The 18243-nt window shown below is 43.7% G+C and overlaps 1 protein-coding gene across 1 annotated transcript in view; it reads right to left on the reverse strand.

Moving 5' to 3' along the window:
- Positions 1–18243, reverse strand: part of QSOX1 (quiescin sulfhydryl oxidase 1) — an 83696-nt gene that overhangs the window by 13264 nt on the left and 52189 nt on the right. Inside the window, exons 6-8 of the mRNA XM_068239716.1 lie at positions 12724–12869; positions 6321–6449; positions 3630–3759 (exon numbers count right to left, since the gene is read on the reverse strand). Coding sequence (XP_068095817.1) covers positions 3630–3759; positions 6321–6449; positions 12724–12869 — 405 coding nt within the window. The remainder of the gene's footprint in view (positions 1–3629; positions 3760–6320; positions 6450–12723; positions 12870–18243) is intronic.

An 18243-nucleotide genomic window follows, 5' to 3' on the forward strand; every position in this document is an offset into this window, starting at 1 on the left:
TCTGTCTCCAAAGGTTTTGAGGTGGACTCTGGGGGTGACCAAGGTGTTACGTCCTTTTGATCTAAGATTGTGGGGGGTGTGATGTAGTTGCAACAAGTCCTTCAGGTATCCAGGGCCCAGATTGTGCAAGGATTTGAATGTCAGTAAGCCAATCTTAAACAGAATTCTCCATTTTATCGGTAGCCAGTGGAGTGAGCTCAGGGTTGGTGTTATGTGGCAATGGCGGGGTTGGCTCGTTAACAGCCTTGCGGCGGCATTCTGTACTAATTGCAGGCGGCGTAAGTCTTTCTTATGCAGGCCTGTGTAGAGGACGTTGCAGTAGTCTAACCTTGATGTGACGAAGGCATGAACTAGGGTTGGAAGATCCTCTGAAGGAATTAGGTGTTTAATCCTTGCAATATTCCTTAGGTGAAAGAAGGAATGTTTCACAACAGCTGAGATTTGATTCCTGAAGCTTAATTTCCCATCAATCAGTACTCCCAGGCTGCGCACACAGTCTGAGTTGTTCAGGTCTGAGCTCCCTATCCTTAGCGGTGTTGGTTGAGACTGGGGCTGCTTTGCTGTTGAGCCCTGGCCCTCGATAACAAGAACCTCAGTTTTGTCAGCATTAAGTTTTAGCCAATTATTATTCATCCACTCCTGAAGCTCAGCTAAGCATGCGTTTATTTGTGGAGTAGGGTCTGTGACATCAGGTTTGAATGACAAATATAGCTGGGTGTCATCAGCATAGCAATGATATGTCAGGCCATGTTTTTGTATGATTTCTCCAAGTGGCAGCATGTATATGGTGAACAGTAAAGGGGATAATATTGCGCCCTGAGGTACACCGTATTTTAGTGGTACAGGGTTGGAGAGGAAGGGCCCTAAGGCTACCCTTTGTGTTCTGCCAGCCAGGAAGGAGTTGAACCACCGGAGAACAATGCAATCTATGCCACAGTACTCTTGTAGCCTGTTGAGTAAGATTTCATGATCGACTGTGTCAAAAGCCGCTGAGAGGGCTGCACGATATATCGTTTTTTAATAGAAATCGCAATGTGCATCATGACAATTTCAGTATCGTCAGAGTGGCGATTTTTTTTCATTGCGGCTGTTTTTCCGCGTTCAATGCTGTCCCTAGCATTGCACACGTACATCACCGGCTTGTTACTATGGTGCGCTTCCTCCTTCCAGAGGGAGGAGGAGTGAGGCACAGAATCGAGGAATGCACGGCCAGCAGCACTTGTGAGAAGGAGGATAGTGAGTGATACTGCCGCTATTTCAGATAGGAAGCCGGCTTCCTAGTTCCAGCAGTCGGCTCTGCCCCCTCTTCGCGTCTGCTGCTACATGTAATATTGTCGTCCTGCTACTGTTCTTAGCATAATTATCCTCCACGCAAGTCCCCGGTAAGCTCCAGGCTGCCTCCAGCTTCATCTAGCCGCATACCCTCTTTCTCTCTCTCTTCCTTTAGCTGCCTTGGCTGCGCTGAAGCACGCATTGTTTTCTCTGATCCACCGCACAGTCACCCAGGCTCTCTTGCACAGTGGGACCAGAGAACACGTGGCAGAGAGATAGACCACACACAGACTATACAGGCTGTATACAGCACACAGCGCAGCGTCCTGTTAAAGCCACGCTAGCTGTCTGTTTACACAGACAGCTCTTAGCTGTAACAAGCTTTGCTGGCATTTTGAGGTCAAAAGGGCAGGATCCTTAAGGCCCATACACATGTCGGATTTTTCCAGAATGACGGGTCGTTTGAACGTCCCGTCGTTCAGTCGTCCATACGCCAAATCGGGCGTGTGTACAGACTGTCGTTCGGGTGATAAGAGTGATTTTGAGCGATCTTAGCCTCGCATCTCCTCGCATCCCAAAATCAGTCTTAGCCTCGCATCCCATCAGATAGCAATATGGGCAGTGACACCAGTAATGACAGCAAAGATCAGAATACAGCTAGAGCTGTCTGTGTAAACGGACAGCTAGACTGGCTTTAACAGGACTGTGCTGTATACAGCCTGTATACAGTCTGTGTGTAAGCTCTATCTGCCTGGTCCTGCTGTGCTCTCTGTCACAGCTCTGTTTCATGCCCTTTCAGCTTAGCCACTACTTTAACTAGCCTGTCTGCCTAGTGCTTCAGGCTTCACAGTGGCAGTTGCAGAGTAGTCATTGTAGCTGCAGAGGTTAAGTGTCGTGTAGCTGGGAATGGGGGCAGAAGGTGTTAGAGTAATGCATTGTAGCATAGCTGGTGGGCATCAGGGGTTAGCTTAGTGTGTTATTGATGGGAATCAGAGGTTAGCATTGTGCAGTAGAGTTTAATTGGTGGGGCATCAAGATTCAAGTTAGCATAAGTGTAGTGCAGGGCTGCCCAATAGGTCGATCGCGATCTACCGGTAGATTGCGACCGCCTTCTCGGTATGTAACGTGCCCGGCGCCGCCCCCAGCCATGAGGTAGCGGCCGCGCTCCCTCTCTCCTCGCCGCGTCTTCTAGCCTGCATCCTTATTGGCCAGCGGCCTGCCTGCCGGAGGTTCCAGGAGTCCAGAGGACCTGGCTAACCTACGCTGCAGGTACATATACCTGGCTAACCTACACTGAGGGCCCCTATATACCTGGCTAACCTACACTGAGGGCCCCTATACCTGGCTAACCTACACTGAGGGCCCCTATACCTGGCTAACCTACACTGAGGGCCCCTATACCTGGCTAACCTACACTGAGGGCCCCTATACCTGGCTAACCTACACTGAGGGCCCCTATACCTGGCTAACATACACTGAGGGCCCCTATACCTGGCTAACCTACACTGAGGGCCCCTATACCTGGCTAACCTACACTGAGGACCCATATACCTGGCTAACCTACACTGAGGGCCCCTATACCTGGCTAACCTACACTGAGGGCCCCTATACCTGGCTAACCTATACTGAGCGCACATATACCTGGCTAACCTATGCGGGGGGGGGGGGCGTGCTTAGCATTTGGGACGTTGGTAGATCTAATGGCCTCTGCAAATTTTAAAGTAGCTCACAAGCCGAAAGAGTGTGGGCACCCCTGATGTAGTGTATTGGTGGTTCATCAGGTGTTAGCAGAGTATAGTGGGGGCAATGTGAATTTAGTGCTAAAGCTTGATTTAAAGGGAAGGTCCAAGCAAAAAAAAAAAAATGAGTTTAACTTACCTGGGGCTTCTACCAGCCTCATGTAGCCATCCTGTGCCCTCATAGTCACTCACTGCTGCTCCAGTCCCCCGCTGGCAGCTTTCTGACCTCGGAGGTCAAGGCCGCATTGTGTACATTTTTACGCATTCCCGCTAGTGCAGGAACATTAACATATACATTTTTACGCGTTAGTGGTGCAACGCATACATTTTTGTTCCTGCACTAGCTGGAATGCGTAAAAATGTATGCAATGCGGCCCTGACCTCCGAGGTCAGAAAGCTGCCAGCGGGGGACTGGAGCAGCAGTGAGTGACTACGAGGGCACAGGATGGCTACATGGGGCTGGTAGAAGCCCCAGGTAAGTGAAACTCATTTTTTTTTTTGCTTGGACCTTCCCTTTAAAGAAAATCGTGAAAAAAAATCGCAATTTCAATTTTTTACTAAAATCGTGCAGCCCTAATCTACGTTTTTATTGCCCTGAAGTGCATTGGCACCACATACCTTTGTCAGCACACTGATATAGTTGGAAAGAGACTTTAGACGTTCCCCTTGAAACGTGGAAAAGCGAGCAACCTCAACCCTCAAAGAGTAATGGAGAGACGATTCAAGATCCGCCATGTAGACCTTGGAGCTAGAAGCAGAAAATAGCAAGGGTTTGCTCAACAAATGCAACTATTAACTTGTACTTCCTTCAAATTCAGGTTTCTAAGTCAGAGAATGGGCCAAATGAAGCCATCTGTCCATTCGGTATAATGGAAAAATCAAAGCTGGTTTCTTGTAGTAGAAGGTATTTAAGAGTTACCATGTCCAAAAATAATAATGCATGAATGCAGCATAGTGAGAGGAGCTTTGCAAGTCATTCCTGCACACCCTGGGCTTACTCAGGTATCCACTGGTGTACAGGGCAGATTAATCTAAGCCCTAGGTTCTCAACGTGTGGTACGCGTACCCCAGGGGTACTTCTGATGGTTCCAGGGGGTACCCGGGCTTGATATAATTAACCAAGAATAACAAATTTGGAGTTTTAGAAAATTATAAATCTTATTTAAACAACACCAAATTAGTGTTTTAGCTAATTAAAAGCAATAGTAAATGCTTGAAAATTGTTTAGAACTAATTATCATGTACTACGATTAAATATATATTTGTCAAGGGGTACTTGTGATAATGTTTACTATGCTAGGGGGTACTTGGTGAGTACAGGGTTTTAAAAGGGGTACATGCTAATAAAATGTTGAGAAACACTGATCTAAGCCATAGGGCTTGATTCACAAAGTGGTGATAACTCAGTTATCACGCCTAAAAGACTTTAGGCGTGATAAGCCGTGCAAAGCTGAGTTATCACAGATTTGTGCTGCTATTCGCGCGAAGCTCCCGCGCGCAAACGCGCACGCAAAGTCCCATAGGGCTCAATGGACGCTGCGCGCGAAGCACGGTACACTGCGCGCGCAGCGCGGTGCGCTACGCGCGCAAAACTTTGCGCGCGGGAGATCGCGCGAGTTTCTTCTTATGACGCCTAAACTGAGTTTAGGCGTGATAAAGGGCTTTTCACAGGCGTGCAAACACTTTGCACCGCTTTGTAAATCAAGCCCATAGACTTCAAACCAAGAATCTGAGATTCCAATGATTTTCCCAATATCCACACTTTGTGCACCTTACATCTTCCTCTCTGAACTCTGATGTTTGGTTTAAAGCAAACCTCGAGTGAATATAAACTGATGAGATAAAAACTGTTTCCTAGCCCTAATCCTGAATAGGATTTTCCTGGAATCCCATTGCCTTATTTTTTATTTAAAGCCATGGCCAATTTTGCATACTTACTTTGGGAGGGAAGCCTCTGGATCCTAGAAAGGTTTCCCCTGTTCTCCTCAGCCAGGTAATGAGACTGCGGTGGTGCACCCCACTGAGCCTGCACAGTAGCATGGACCCGCTTGGGCTCCGGAGATAAAAGCCTTGATCGGGCTCAGCTTGATCCAGCCTGATCCATGCTTCTGTGCATGCGTGAGCTGTCCACAAGTGATTTTATCAGGGGACTCTGTGGTGGAGGAGGACGGGGAAGCCTTTCAGAGGTGAGTACTTTATATGGGGTACTTTCTTTCCTGCAGGTAAACTTTAAAAGTTAAAATCTGTGTTTAAAGCTTTGACTGTCTCAGGTACATGAGTGTGTTTTTTATGTTATTAAGGGTCTATAAAGACAAATCTTGAACTTGCTATCTCTTTCCTGTACTCCGATCTGTTTTTCTCACAGTTATATAACACCTAATTAGACAGCAGTGAAAGCTACCCTACTGTCTAACTGCAGACAAACTCTGATTTAGAGCCCTGAATTTTTAACCCTTACAGTGAGAAAGAAGAAAAAGGCACTTAGCCAAGTTCGAAGTTGGATAGGGACTGTACATACCCATGTTTATCTCATCATATTACCTGTGACTTCAGGTACCCGTTAAAGAGAAACTTTAACCCAGGATTGGACTTCATCCCAATCAGTCGCTGATATCCCCTTTCCCATGAGAAATCTTAACCTTTTCTCAAATAAATTATCAGGGACATCTGTATGGCTGATATTGTGGTGAAACCCCTCCTACAGTGTGATGTCATGGCCATGACAGTTTCCTTTCTGTGAACCTTGCTGCATTGTGGGAAATAACAGCTGTTTCCAACTGTCAAGTAACCAGTATCTCCCTCTGTGCATATGTACATCTATAACAACCTTTTAGCCTATCGTATTTTTGTTGGGTATGGTTATAGATAATGGCAGTTGGTGCTGTCTTGTTTTTTCATGTCTGACAGTAGTAAAGACGATTACTTCCAGACACATTGAGGATCAAATGAATAACATAAAGAATATCAATCATTTCTTGATCTCTCTTCCATTGTTTAACTTCTCACTTTGCAACGTTTTCATTCTTTTTTCTCCCTACTACTATTTGTGCACTTAGAGAACACAAAAATGTCAGAAACAAAATGGCTCTTATCTGCTCCTGTGGGTCAGACCAGCTATGTTTCCTTTGACTATTGCCATGACTCCATACTGGAAGACATTTTTGGGATTCTACCTAGCAACACTTTTTAAAGCCTGCTATGCTGTAAATGACTAAAGATAAAACGCATGATGCAGTTAAGCATTCCTACAGCAGATAGGATAGGTCATCACTGTCGGGCATAGAAGATTTACAGTAAAATTCCATGTACCCATCTGTGGGTCTCATTGTCAGATTCTTCTCCTCCTTTCCCAGCCATCCGATGAGATTGAGATTTAGCTTCTTCACCCCAGGCAGAGAGCGCAGGAACTTGGTGTATTCTGCTCGAGACTCCTTTGCCCTGCAGAAGACACAGAAGAGGGAAAACTGTAGAGCGCATCTAATACAGACCTGATTGTTACTTGTTGCTAGACAGGGCCAGACTTCTGCAAAGGCCACAGGACGGGTCTGAGGCTGCACACATGAGGGCTGCTGCACATGGTAGTGGGGCTTCAGTACATCAAAGAGCTATACATGGAAAGAGAGGGTTCTGTACATGGAAGAGGAATATTAATGCCCTGGCAGCAGGGGCCGCTGTACATGGAAGAAGTGACTGCTGCACATACAAGAGGGTGGCTGCTATAGATGGAATAAGGAAGCTGCTGTGTATGGAAGGATGAAGATGGGTATGAAAGTGGAGTGGCTGCACAAGGCCCCTGATATAGAGGGCAAAAATAATAAATCTGCACCTGTGTATATTTGGAGACACATCCAATAGTTTGAAAATATTTTCAGTTTATCAGCAATTAAAGACTTTGTATGGCATAATCTGATGTTCATTACTGATACAGCCATATCAGAAAGGTTGCCTTTGGAAATACAAAGTAAGGAAAGTGGAAGTTGCTTCCCCAGCACAGAGCTATCACCTGACTCTGCTCCTATTATCCCTCTGCTCCAACCTGTGGAGGACAGAGAGGAGGAGGGGCAGGGTCTACTCTCTGCTCTGCTAGAGGGTGGAGCCTAGAAAGCTCACATACTGTATATCAGTTCTCCCAGGCACTCTGCATCTGACAGAACAGGAGAGCAGCTTTGTAAACCAAGACATCCAGGTATTAAAATGTGCAATGCACAAAACTTTGTTTGAATTTTTGCATATAAAGAAATATTCAATGCAACGTGCATTAAAAAACACAATCGTGGACTAGGACTTTAAACATGTGCTGTGTACAGTATTGTATCAAATAGCAAAACTAAAATCACATATACTGCAATCACCATTTGATCCAGTATTGAGCTTAAAGGACCACTATCGTGAAAAAAAATTGTAAAATACATGTTCATACAAGTAAAAAGTATGATTCTTCCAGAGTAAAATAATCCAAAAATTACTCTCCTATGTTGCTGTCACTTACAGTAGGTAGTAGAAATCTTACAGAACCGACAGGTTTTGGACCAGTCCATCTCCTCATGGGGGATTCTCAGCATGGCCTTTATTCCTTATAAAGACACTCCCTGAAAAGGATTTATACAAAGATGCTGGCCAGCCTCCCTGCTTGCTGCACACTTTTTTGGCAGTTGACCGGAGCAACTGCCATTCACTAAGTGCTTTTGAAAATAATGAAAACCCCGGGAATCCCCCATGAGGAGACGGGCTTGTCCAAAACCTGTCAGTTCTGTTAGATTTCTATTACCTACTGCGAGTGACAGCAATATAGGATAAAAGTAATTTATCTCTCATTTTACTCACTCTGGAAGAAATGTACATAGTTCATAGAACATAGTTTAAATGTACATTGAACATACTTCCCATTCATCGATCGAAGTCCCCAGCAGAAAAACTGGTGGTCTCTTATCTGAGGCCGCAGTCTTTCTGCACAAAAAAAAAGTTTCCCGTCCTTCTAATGCTTCCTGGAAGCGAGAACTTTTGCTTCCAGGACTTTTTAGACTGTAGCCATCTTGTGGCCAAATAGTAAAACTACACCCACATGCATTTCTTATTAAACAAACACATAATATTACATTTAAAATGAACTGTTTACCTCCCACACCAAAAATTACCCAAATAAAATGTTTAATAATAAAAAAAAAAAAATTACAACAAAAAACAACATAAATAGTTACCTAAGGGTTTGAACTTTTTGAATATGCATGTCAAGAGAGTATATTACTATAATTTTTTAAATTATAAGCTTGTAAATAGTTATGGACGCAAATTGAAAAAATGCACCTTTATTTCCAAGTAAAATATCGGTGCCATAAATTGTGATAGGGACATCATTTAAACGGTGTAATAACCGGGACAAATGGGCAAATAAAATACTTAGGTTTTAATTACGGTAGCATGTATTAATTTCAAACTATAATGGCCAAAAACTGAGAAATAATGAATTTTTTCCATTTCTTTCCTAATCTTCCTGTTAAAATGGATTTAGAATAAAATAATTCTTAGCAAAATGTATCACCCAAAGAAAGCCTAAATGGTGGCGGAAAGAAACAAGATATAGACCATATAAGTGTGATAAGCAGTGATAACATTATTGGCAAATAAATGGGAGATGAAAGTTGCTCGGATGCATAAGGTGAAACAATGCTGTAGGCTGCAGTGGTTAATTAAAAAAAAAATCATTAAATGTATTTTATATACACACAAGAAATTACGAGGAAATTGTTACAAGAAACCTCTCCATTTCCCCCAACTGATTTTGCCCTAGTTCAGAGGTTCTCAAACTGGGTGCCGCGGCACCCTGGTGCGCCTCAAACTCTTCCCCGGGTGCCTTGGCATTTATCCCCATCCTCTCTGCATTGCCATCAGGTAATGCAACCACATTGATATACAATGCGGCTGCATAAACTGCCAGTTAACCTTTGTGTTTAAGTTGAACAGGTTAGGTAAGGAAATGCTTGTCCTGCTAATGGGGGTTACTTACAATCTGGAGTGGGTGCTGCCTAGTGCCTAACAAGGGTTATAACAGCATTTTGGTAGTTGTTGCCAAGGGGTGCCTTGAAAAAATGTCAAAGCCATCAAGGGCGCCCTCACCCAAAAAAGTGTGAGAAACACTGCCCTAGTTGATTGCATGTTATCTACAGTAATCTTACACTTCAATAATACAATGTGGCCACTAGAGGGCAAACTTTACAAACGAAATTGCAAGCTCAGGACAGGCTACTGAATCACGAGTACAGTGGTGAGGAAAATGATTTTCCTCCTTCCTCATTTCCTCTATTTTTGTTTATGACCATTAAATGTAAGCCATAGCTACCCAGGTAGTTTTTATTTGTCCAAACAAAGCCCTCTTAAATCTCTGTTTTATTCAGAGTGGGTTGCCCCACCGTGTCATTACAAGGCTTTGTTGGCTGCACATTGAAATGGAAATATCATTTTTAAAGACGGTCCATAGCAAAAAGATTTGTGCAGCTGCCACCTATGTTTATTTTATAATGAAACTGGACTTTGCTTGTTGTTATGGTGATCCAGCTGGCATTGTTAGTTGCTGTGTGTGTCTGTGTTGATATAGCGTGCCCTTCACCTCCTGTGCTACAGGAGAATGATAAAGGTAAGACTTTCTGTAGTTTTGTTACATTGACCTTGCTGTACGATCTGACATGTTTGCAGACAAATATACTACTTCCAAAAAGACGGAAGATGAGAAAATATGTTTTAAGAAACACAGATGAAAATAAAACAAAATTACACATCAGAAGATGATGTCACAAATTAGAATCACGCAGAAGAAAGAAGAAAAAGAGGAGACAGAAATACACCAATGAAACAAGGAGAGGTCAAAAAAGAAATTTTTTTTCCCCGATCATTTGTGACCTTAAAAAAAAAGTCTCAAAGCCTCATGTAGAGGGGAGCTTCTGGATGCGCCAAAGGCTTCCTCTGTCTTCCTCTACCCCACCGCCGCTGGCTGGGGCCCTATTCTAGTTTCTAGCCACGCTCCCCATCGTGTAGGATTGCACCCGTACTGCGCATGGGCAAGTATGGCCGCATCTACGCAGTAAGCCGAATCTGCTCGTGATATGTTTGGAGGATTCCTGCATAGCAACAGTCGGCACTAGTACGGATTGGGGAAGAAACTGGGCCTTCCAATGGCTTCTCTCTATGTAGGTATCTAGCTCACAAGTTTCCTTTAAATTAACCATTTCAGCCCACTGGGATTTTTCACCTTATGCATCAGAGCAATTTTCATCTCCCATTCATTCGCTAATAACTTTATCACTACTTATCACAAGTTATTGATGTATATCTTGTTTTTTCTGCCACTAATTAGACTTTCTTTGGGTGGTACATTTTGCTAAAAATAATTTTTTTATAAATGCATTTCAACAGGAATATTAAGAAAAAAAATGAAAAAATTCATCATTTCTCAGTTTTCAGACATTATAGCTTTCAAATAATACATGCTACCATAATTAAAACCTATGTATTTTATTTGCCCGTTTGTCTCGGTTATTACACCATTTAAATGATGTTCCTATCACAATGTATGGCGCCAATATTTTATTTGGAAATAAAGGTGCATTTTTTCCATTTTGCGGCCATCACTATTTACAAGCTTATAATTAAAACAAATCGTAGTATACTCCCGTCCCTTCACATGCATATTTAAAAAGTTCAGACCCTGTAACTAATAGGTAACTATTTATGTTTTTTTTTATTATTGTAATTTGTTTTTTCCATTGAAAATTTTATTTGGGTCATTTTTTGGTGTGGGAAATAAACAGTTAATCTTAAATGTTAAAATGTGTGTAAATTGCCTTAAAACATGCATGTAGATGTAATTTTACTATTTGCCCACAAGATGGCCACATTGAGTTTTTGTTTAATCTCCTCGCCTACCAGAAGCATAAGGAGGATGGAGAACTTTTTTTTTCAGAAAAACCGCGGCCTCTGATGAGACCATCGGTTTTTCTGCTGGGGAATTTGATCGGGAACCATGTTCCCATTCACTGATCACAGGGCTACCGGGGAACAGCACGGGGGCACGGGGGAGCGTGCCGAAGCGCAGCACCGCAGCAGAGCAGCCAGCTGGACGTGAGGATCATGTCTGGGCAGCTGAAATGGTTAATATAAATAGGTAGGGTAGGTACCAATTGACTACCTTTATTTATTTTCCAGGGAAAGACATATTCCACCGTAAGTACCCCCAGAATCTTCCACCAGATCAGATGTGTGGGTCATTAACCCACCACCCGGAGCTTGAGATGGGGAAGAGTCCCTTGGTCTTGTCATGGGAAAGGGGCTTTGTCATAGACAATCTGTGTTGGTATTGTTCAGGATGTGAAGCCCCATGCTGGCTAGCTCAACCATCTGCAGTTGCAAGCTTGCAATCTTAAGGAATAGGGAGAAAACAAGAGGTGTGGCAGTATAAAAGATGAGTATCCAGAGGTGGTAAATTTTTTAAAATTATATTTACTTTTTTTTCAGAGGCTGAATAGAGTGACCTGAGTTAGATTGTATGCTTGCCTGAAAAGGGAAGTAGGGATGTTCAATGAGATGCAAAAAAATCTGATTTGATATAAATGTTGTTTGCAAATGTATGTAACGTTAAAATGGTGAAATTAAATTCCACCTTGGTGGGATTCAATTGGTCCATTTTTAAGCTACATAAAGTTTCCTACAAAATTTGCATAATCCTGCATCAACTTGACTTTTTTGCATCTGAATGGCCACCCAAAAAGGTGAGTTTTAAGTGTGTGTTTAAAGCGGAACTGAATACTAAAAAAACCAAAGAGTTTCACTTACCTGGGGCTTCTCCCAGCCCCTTGCAGCCTTCCTGTCCCTTGCCGGTCCTCCACGACCCTCCATTCTCCCACCGACAGCTAGTTTCGTTGCTGTTGACGTGGCAGCTGCGCCTGCGCGCCCCAATCCACGCTTAACTTTCTTCACATTCCCGCCCACAATAGCGTCCCACGCTAATAGCTAGCTGCCGAAACTAGCTGGAGGCAGGAGAACGGAGGATTGGGAGGACCAGCGCAGGACATGAAGGCTGCAAGGGGCTGGCAGAAGCCCCAGGTAAGTGAAACACGTTGTTGTTTTTTTAATATTCAGTTCCGCTTTAAACGCTTCAAGGATGTGTTTTGGAAGGGTATTCCAAAAAAGGGGAGAAGCATATAAGAAGTTTGGTAAATGCAAGGAGGTGATTCAAGAAGTGGACAAAAGAAGGTTGTGTTCAGAATGGTGGTTGTGGTTGGAGTTCTCTCAGGAAATTAGTCAGGAGATGCACAGGAAAAAAAGATTGTGGAGAGCCTTGTAAATTAGAATTAAGAGTTTTAAGTGGATTCTCTGATTAACTGACAGCCAGTGACGAGCTTGGCAGAGAGGAGCAGCAGTTGAGGAGTGAGAGAAGAGGTGAATGAATCTGGTGGCTGAGAATGGCACAGATTAGAGAGAAGCAAGTCAGTTAGATTGAGGGTCACAGGGAACGATACTACAGTCCACACTGAAGTCATCAAAATGGCTACAAAGCAGATTGTCATAGTGTGAAACGAGTATAAGTTATTTGCATTATTATTTTTTAAACACTTAATGCATTGCTTCGGACTGTAGGTTACATAGTGCTAATTTTAATTTGTTTTTCATTAGTAAGATTTAGCGACACAGAAGGCACTATACCATTCACAGCGATACTTACAACTGTATTCTGCTAATAGATCCATTTCTACTGAGCAGGTATCCAGACGGCAAGGACGTCACCTGGTACTTTGTGACGAGATCCTCCTGTGTATTGAGAACCCTCCGTACCGAAACACCGTCATACTGCACCATGTCCAGGGCCACCTGAGAAATGGGAAATTATGCTTATATGATACTGATGATACTTACTCATAAAGGCCAGCAAGTAAATGTTGTTATTGCTAATATTTTGCTGGCAACAAAAATAGTGATTTCAAGACATTGGAACGTAGCTAAAGTTCCATCTTTAGCATGTGATATAAACAGGTGTATACATAGAACCAATCCACTTAGAACTTGTCTGTGTTCCCATTTCTTACTCTAAGGGTTAAAAAGCAATTTATATTTTTTCCTTTTAAACAATACCAGTTGCCTGGCAGTCCTGCTGATCTATTTGGCTGCAGCAGTGTTTGAATAACTCCAGAAACAAGCATGCAGCTAATCTTGTCAGAAACACCTGATCTGTTGAATGCTTGTTTAGGGTCTATGGCTTAAAGTATTAGAGGCCGAGGATCAGCAGGATAGCCACGTAACAGGTATTGCTTAAAAGGAAATAAATATGGCAGCCTCCACATACCTCTCGCTACTGTTGTCCTTTAAGGTAGCAGATTCCAGTGAGACAGCTAAGTATTCAAACCTAGATTTTAAACCTTTAAAACCTAAATTTAAAATTAGATCTATAGAGACAATTGTTTAAAGAGTAACTGTCAGGCTACAAAAGCTAATTTAACCACTTAACGACCGCCCCCAGCCGATGGGCGGCGGCAAAGACCGGGCCCAAACGACCGCAATACGCCCATCGGCGGGGGCGGCTGCGGGAGTGGCTGTGCGGCGATCGCGTCATTCGTGACGCGATCAGCCGCCGGGGACTGGCTCCGCCCACCGTTCGTTGTAACCCGCCGGCCGTTCGGAAGCGCCGGCGGGTTACTAGCACCCGGATCGCCGCATGTAACAAGTATAATAGGCTTTGTAATGTATACAAAGCCTATTATACTGGCTGCCTCCTGCCCTGGTGGTCCCAGTGTCCGAGGGACCACCAGGGCAGGCTGCAGCCACCCTAGTCTGCACCCAAGCACACTGATTTCCCCCTCCCCTGCCCCCTGATCGCCCACAGCACCCCTCAGACCCCCCCCTGCCCACCCCCCAGACCACTGTTTGCACCCAGTCACCCCCCTAATCACCCATCAATCACTCCCTGTCACTATCTGTCAACGCTATTTTATTTTTAAGTCCCTAATCTGCCCCCTACTCCCTCCTGATCACCCCCCCACCCCTCAGATTCTCCCCAGACCCCCCCCCCCGTGTACTGTATGCATCTATCCCCCCTGATCACCTGTCAATCACCTGTCAATCACCCGTCAATCACCCGTCAATCACCCCCTGTCACTGCCACCCATCAATCAGCCCCTAACCTGCCCCTTGCGGGCAATCTGATCACCCACCCACACCAATAGATCGCCCGCAGATCCGACATCAGATCACCTCCCAAATCCATTGTTTACATCTCTTATCTCCTCTAAACACCCACTAATTACCCATCAATCACCCCCTATCACCACCTGTCACTGTTACCCATCAGATTAGACCCTAATCTGCCCCTTGCGGGCACCCAATCACCCGCCCACACGCTCAGATTGCCCTCAGACCCCCCCTTATCAATTCGCCCGTGCAATATTTACATCTGTTATTCCCTGTAATAACCCACTGATCACCTGTCAATCACCCATCAATCACCCCCTGTCACTGCCACCCATCAATCACCCCCTGTCACTGCCACCCATCAAACAGCCCCTAACCTGCCCCTTGCGGGCAATCTGATCACCCACCCACACCAATAGATCGCCCGCAGATCCGACATCAGATCACCTCCCAAATCCATTGTTTACATCTCTTATCTCCTCTAAACACCCACTAATTACCCATCAATCACCCCCTATCACCACCTGTCACTGTTACCCATCAGATTAGACCCTAATCTGCCCCTTGCGGGCACCCAATCACCCGCCCACACCTCAGAACGCCCTCAGACCCCAGCCCTGATCACCTCGCCAGTGCATTGCTTGCATCTATTTCCCCCCTCTAATCACACCTTGAGACACCCATCAATCACCTCCTGTCACCCCCTAGCACACCTACCCATCAGATCAGGCCCTAATTTGCCCCGTGTGGGCTCCTGATCACTCGGCCAAACCCTCAGATCCCCCTCAGACCCCCTTCCGATCACGTCCCCAGTGCATTTATTGCATCTATTTTCCCCTCTAACCGCCCCCTGAGACACCCATCAATCACCTCCTGTCACCCCCCTAGCACTCCTATCCATCAGATCAGGCCCAATACATCCTGTCATCTAAGAGGCCACCCTGCTTATGACCGCTTCCACAAAATTTGCCCCCTCATAGACCACCTGTCATCAAAATTTGCAGATGCTTATACCCCTGAACAGTCATTTTGAGAAATTTGGTTTCCAGACTACTCACAGTTTTGGGCCCGTAAAATGCCAGGGCAGTATAGGAACCCCACAAGTGACCCCATTTTAGAAAGAAGACACCCCAAGGTATTCTGTTAGGTGTATGATGAGTTCATAGAATATTTTATTTTTTGTCAAAAGTTAGAGGAAATTGGATTTTTATTGTTTTTTTCACAAAGTGTCATTTTTCACTAACTTGTGACAAAAAATAAAATCTTCTATGAACTCACCATACCCCTAACGGAATACCTTGGGGTGTCTTCTTTCTAAAATGGGGTCACTTGTGGAGTTCCTATACTGCCCTGGCATTTTAGGGGCCCTAAACCGTGAGGAGTAGTCTAGAATCCAAATGCCTCAAAATGACCTGTGAATAGGACGTTAGGCCCCTTAGCGCACCTAGGTTGCAAAAAAGTGTCACACATGTGGTATCGCCGTACTCAGAAGAAGTAGTATAATGTGTTTTGCGGTGTATTTTTATACATACCCATGCTGGGTGGGAGAAATCTCTCTGTAAATGGACAATTGTGTGTAAAAAAAATCAAATAATTGTCATTTACAGAGATATTTCTCCCACCCAGCATCTGTATGTGTAAAAATACACCCCAAAACACATTATACTACTTCTCCTGAGTACGGCGGTACCACATGTGTGGCACTTTTTTGCACCCTAAGTGCGCTAAGGGGCCCAAAGTCCAATGAGTACCTTTAGGATTTCACAGGTCATTTTGCGACATTTGGTTTCAAGACTACTCCTCACGGTTTAGGGCCCCTAAAATGCCAGGGCAGTATAGGAACCCCACAAATGACCCCATTTTAGAAAGAAGACACCCCAAGGTATTCCGTTAGGAGTATGGTGAGTTCATAGAAGATTTTATTTTTTGTCACAAGTTAGCGGAAAATGACACTTTGTGAATAAAAACAATTAACATCAATTTCCGCTAACTTGTGACAAAAAAAAAAAATCTTCTATGAACTCACCATACTCCTAATGGAATACCTTGGGGTGTCTTCTTTCTAAAATGGGGTAATTTGTGGGGTTCCTATACTGTCCTGGCATTTTAGGGGCCCTAAACCGTGAGGAGTAGTCTTGAAACGAAATTTCTCAAAATGACCTGTGAAATCCTAAAGGTACTCATTGGACTTTGGGCCCCTTAGCGCAGTTAGGGTGCAAAAAAGTGCCACACATGTGGTATCGCCGTACTCAGGAGAAGTAGTATAATGTGTTTTGGGGTGTATTTTTCCACATACCCATGCTGAGTGGGAGAAATATCTCTATAAATAGACAATTGTGTGTAAAAAAAATAAAAAAATTGTCATTTACGGAGATATTTCTCCCACCCAGCATGGGTATGTGTAAAAATACACCCCAAAACACATTATACTACTTTTCCTGAGTACGGCAATACCACATGTGTGGCACTTTTTTGCAGCCTAACTGCGCTAAGGGGCCCAAAGTCCAATGAGCATCTTTAGGCTTTACAGGGGTGCTTACAATTAGGCACCCCCCAAAATGCCAGGACAGTGAACACACCCCACAAATGACCCCATTTTGGAAAGTAGACACTTCAAGGTATTCAGAGAGGAGCATAGTGAGTCCGTGGCAGATTTCATTTTTTTTTTGTCGCAAGTTAGAAGAAATGGAAACTTTTTTTTTTTGTTGTTGTTGTCACAAAGTGTCATTTTCCGCTAACTTGTGACAAAAAATAAAATCTTCTATGAACTCACCATGCCTCTCACTGAATACTTTGGGATGTCTTCTTTCCAAAATGGGGTCATTTGGGGGGTATTTGTACTATCCTGGAATTTTAGCCCCTCATGAAACCTGACAGGTGCGCAGAAAAGTCAGAGATGCTTGAAAATGGGAAAATTCACTTTTGGCACCATAGTTTGTAAACGCTATAACTTTTACCCAATCCAATAAATATACACTGAATGGTTTTTTTTTTTATCAAAGACATGTAGCAGAATAACTTTCGCGCTCAAATGTATAGGAAATTTTACTTTATTTGAAAAATGTCAGCACAGAAAGTTAAAAAAGTCATTTTTTTGACAAAATTCATGTCTTTTTTGATGAATATAATAAAAAGTAAAACTCGCAGCAGCAATCAAATAGCATCAAAAGAAAGCTGTATTAGTGACAAGAAAAGGAGGTAAAATTCATTTAGGTGGTAGGTTGTATGACCGAGCATTAAACCGTGAAAGCTGCAGTGGTCTGAATGGAGAAAAAGGCTCTGGTCCTTAAGGGGCGAAAAGACTGTGGTCCTGAAGTGGTTAAACCTCTATTCTCCTGTGTTAAACAGTTTAGAAGGAAGCCAAAAAGGCAATACTGAAGTTAAAAATCTCTCTTACTTTTGATGTGTGCTGAACAGCAAGGCTGTTATTCCCAAGCTCTTAAGAGGCAGAGAGGCCGCATACCATACTGCAAAGCATTCTGGGGCTGCTTCTTCCCACCTTGGGTCCTCCCCTCGGCTGCTAGTGAGAAGTTACAAGCTCATGTTACAACAGCTTGTAACGCAGTCCAGCTCACAGCACAAATCTCCGGGCAGAGTATACTGCATGAGTCCGCTATTGTTCCTAGCCACATGGCTAATTAATATTCACTGTACAGTAGTGTTGTCTTTTTTCTGAGTCGAATCATCAGGAAGCAGGGAGGACATGACGACACAATTAACTTCATAGGAGACAGACAAACATGGAACCTGCCATGAGCTGTCAGGAGCATCATTCTCTGCAAATACTATATAAAAATTCTGTGAAATCCAAACGTGGACAGTGAAATGCATATGTAATGTAAGTACAGCCAATCTTTAGCTACTGATATATGTGTTTTTTTTCTCTGAGACCTTATACCTAACAGCTCCTCTTTAATCTCAAAGGGCACAGAGACAGCAATTAAAATCCCAAAGAAGTTCCTAGCTTTTCCCCACTCTATCCAAAACTTTAGAAAAGATAATTGTTTGCTTTGACTCACTTTATAATGAATTGTGGCCGGTGCTTTCTATATGTAATACT

The sequence above is a fragment of the Hyperolius riggenbachi genome, chromosome 6, assembly GCF_040937935.1.
Source record: "Hyperolius riggenbachi isolate aHypRig1 chromosome 6, aHypRig1.pri, whole genome shotgun sequence".
In the NCBI taxonomy this organism is placed as follows: Eukaryota; Metazoa; Chordata; class Amphibia; order Anura; family Hyperoliidae; genus Hyperolius; species Hyperolius riggenbachi.